The sequence below is a fragment of the Zosterops lateralis genome (genome assembly GCF_965231275.1).
Source record: "Zosterops lateralis genome assembly, chromosome: 19".
Classification (NCBI taxonomy): domain Eukaryota; kingdom Metazoa; phylum Chordata; class Aves; order Passeriformes; family Zosteropidae; genus Zosterops; species Zosterops lateralis.
This window is the reverse complement of record NC_139779.1, coordinates 4,025,207-4,028,314: the sequence shown is the minus strand read 5'-3', so window position 1 is coordinate 4,028,314 and position 3,108 is coordinate 4,025,207. Positions and strand designations below refer to the sequence as shown.

Genomic DNA, 3,108 nt, shown 5'->3' with positions numbered 1-3,108 from the left:
AGGGGGCGGCGCGGGGCTGGGCCTGGCTCTGCCCTCAGCCGCCGCCGCCTGTTTTTTACCTGTATACCGAGATCAATAATCTGTATAAAACTATTTTGATGTCCACGCGCCTTCTCTCGTTCTTTACAACAGGGAGCGGGGGGCTGGGGGAGCGGCGTGGGGATGGGGATCGGGGCTGGAGGATTTGGATTGGGATGGGGATGGGAGTCGGGACTGGAAGAACGGGATTGGGATGGAGGCCGGGGCTGGGGGAGAGGGAATGGGATGGAGATGAGGAGTGGGGCTCGAGGAGCGGGATTGGGATGGGGATGGGGGTCGGGGCTGGAGGAGCGGGAGTGGGATGGGATGGGATGGGGATGGGGGGGTCGGGGTCGGGGTCGGGACTGGAGGAGCGGGACCGGACCGGACCAACAGCGCCGCTTTCCCTCCCGTCCGCCAGGCGGCGCTGTCCGGGGAGGCCCGCCCGTCCCGGCCTGCCCCGCTCCCCGCGGCCGCTCTGCCCCGCCCGGCCCGCGCTGACGTTGGACAACAAAGATGGCGGCGGGGAGCAGCAACTACTGGGAAGGCGAGTGGGGTGGGGGGCGGCGGGCGCGGGGCGACTGAGGGGCTCCCCCGGGGCACGGCCCGGGCACGGCACGGCGGCACCGCCGCTGAGGCACCTCTGCTCTCTCCCGGGTGACCGGCGGGCGCGGGCGGTGCCGGCCCGTCAGCCATGAGGCGCCGGTGCTGCTGAATGAACCCCGCGGACCCTCCTGGCGCTGCGGCTGAGGGGCTGCGGGTGTCCGGCCGCGCCCTGTGGGGCTCTTCCCCTGCCATGAGGGTCCCCTCTCCCCTGTGGGTTTCTCTTCCTGTGAGAGCAGCACCCCCGGCGGTGCGGGGTCCCGGTGCGGGTCTGTGACTGTCCCTTCCCCGGGCAGATCTGCGGAAACAGGCGAGGCAGCTGGAGAACGAGCTGGACCTCAAGCTGGTCTCCTTCAGCAAGCTCTGCACCAGCTACAGCGGCGCCCGTGACGGAAGACGCGACAGGTATAGGTACTAGCCCGTTTCTTTATGTTTTAAACGCTGCCCGTGGTGCTTTGGTGCGGTTTTATGGTTCGCTGAGTGCCGGGCCCACCTGTGGCTCTCAACGCTTGGGTTCTTGGGGAGCTTTCAGCGCTTCTTGCTGCTGGTATTGGTCCTGATGTGATGTTGATGTGTGAGTCAAGCTGTGGGTGACAGGTCACTGGGGAAAAGCTGGATTTAAACTTCACTCTCTGTTGGATCAGTGAGTTTTTAATGCTCGTTATGTTGGCTTAATTCCGAGTTTTTCTTGTGTTAAACTAACAGGAGGTTTTCAGGGAGTTCAGTATTAGGGGAATTTAGCTTTCCACCTCCCAGGTGGGCTGGTGTGCTGTTTGTAATCCCAGTTTTAAGGGAGCTGGAGCACTGAGCAGCTGTGCAGGGAACAAGCCCTCCCTTCAATACGAGTGGCTGTTTCTTCCTGTCTTGCTGCTGAGGTGAGTAATAATCACAGAACAGCTTGGATTGAAAGTGACCTCAAAGATCATCTTGCTCCATCCCCTCTGCCATGGACAGTGAGAATTGAGAATAATAAGTGCTGCACATAAGTTTTTAGATGTGTGTATATACACATGGTCTGTGTATACAGGGATAGTTTCTGTTTGCTTTAATCACATTTATCTTTGACTGAAGAATTAATGTGGTAAAACTTTTCAAGTCTGTTTTGTGAGCCAGAGATGAGCTCTTCCCTGCAGGAATTATCAACTTCTCTGTCTGTTTGCAACCTTTTATTTGTTTATTAACTGTATCAGTTGTGAGTGTTGATGTGTTAATTATGTGTGTTGATATTTTTATTTTATTTAATAGCTTTCATTTTGTACTTCTCCCTCAATTTACAGTTCTGGAAGCCTGAGAGCACCTCAGCAACAATCATGTTACTCTTGAACAACACTAGTTTCAGTTTTGTTTCTGCCTCACTGCTTTTACTTGCCATGTATCTAATTATTTTCATTGTTTTTGCTGTCCTGTGCCAAACTTAATTCTCTTACTCAAGTTAAGGCAGGTTACCAGAGCCATGAGTAGTCTCTGAGGGGTATTAGTTGCCATAATTCTGCAGGCTGGTCTGAGATGTGGCTTTTCCTTGTGGTTTCAGTTTATAAGCAAATAGGGAAGGTGTGTGAAACTAATTGTGATAAATGATGGGCTCTGTGTTGCTCTGTAGGACTGTGATTGCTTAATAGGTGAGAGGGTTGTCCTAACACTCTGCTAATAAGGTGTGATTATGTTGCTGGAGTAACATGCAAAGAGTGCAGTGCTCTCTCCTGCCAGTAAATAAATAAATCAAGCTTAAAAGTTGGGGGGAAGAGAACACTGATACCAGACAGGTGTGTGGTGACAGGCATTTCTTCCCTGAGAGGCTGTATTTCCTGTGTCATCTGTTCAGATAAGAGTTAAAGGCATGCAGAATAAGAAAATGCAGTTTTTCAGAGCTTATTTCATCTCTAGCAAACCTGGGTTTAGTGGAGCTTTCCAGCCCCTGTCGCTGGTGTTTCGTTATTTCTGGCGTTCACAAAATGATGCAACTCTTCAGTAACTGCTCCTCCTCTCCTCCTTAGCTCTGACACAACTCCTCTATTAAATGGATCAAGCCAGGACAGAATGTTTGAGACCATGGCTGTGGAGATTGAGCAACTTCTGGGAAAGGTAACTCGAGTTACTTTGGGTTTATTTCAGCATTTAGGAGATACCACAATCCGGGTTTCTGTGCTGCATATTAGGAAATCCAAGTCTGGGTGTTAGATGGGGTGTGTGTGACTAGCTGGCTCCTTCAGCTTGTGCAGTGTGGTTTTCTTGCAAGAATAATCCTTTTCTGGGGTATTTTCCCTTGCTGCAGCTGACTGGGATAAACGACAAGATGGCAGAGTACACCAACAGCGCGGGCGTGCCGTCGCTGAACGCGGCGCTGATGCACACGCTGCAGCGCCACAGGGACATCCTGCAGGTAACCAACGGGCCTCCTCCCTGCCTTCATGGTCTTCCTTTGGCTAAAATAATTATTGTTATCTATGCTGATAGCACAGCGTGCTGGAGTGTCTCACCAGGAGGTGG

At 52.8% G+C, this 3,108-nt stretch overlaps 1 protein-coding gene across 2 annotated transcripts in view; it reads left to right on the top strand.

Moving 5' to 3' along the window:
• Positions 1-506: 506 nt before the first annotated feature.
• The window catches only part of GOSR1 (golgi SNAP receptor complex member 1), a 29,094-nt gene continuing 26,492 nt past the window's right edge, over positions 507-3,108 (top strand). Inside the window, exons 1-4 of one of the 2 annotated variants that reach the window (XM_083875144.1) lie at positions 507-565; positions 918-1,026; positions 2,616-2,703; positions 2,894-3,001. In XM_083875144.1, the coding sequence (XP_083731270.1) occupies positions 535-565; positions 918-1,026; positions 2,616-2,703; positions 2,894-3,001 (336 nt within the window). In that variant the 5' untranslated portion in view covers positions 507-534. Of the gene's footprint in view, positions 566-917; positions 1,033-2,615; positions 2,704-2,893; positions 3,002-3,108 lie in introns of both variants that reach the window. The other variant, XM_083875143.1, reaches the window with a different exon arrangement.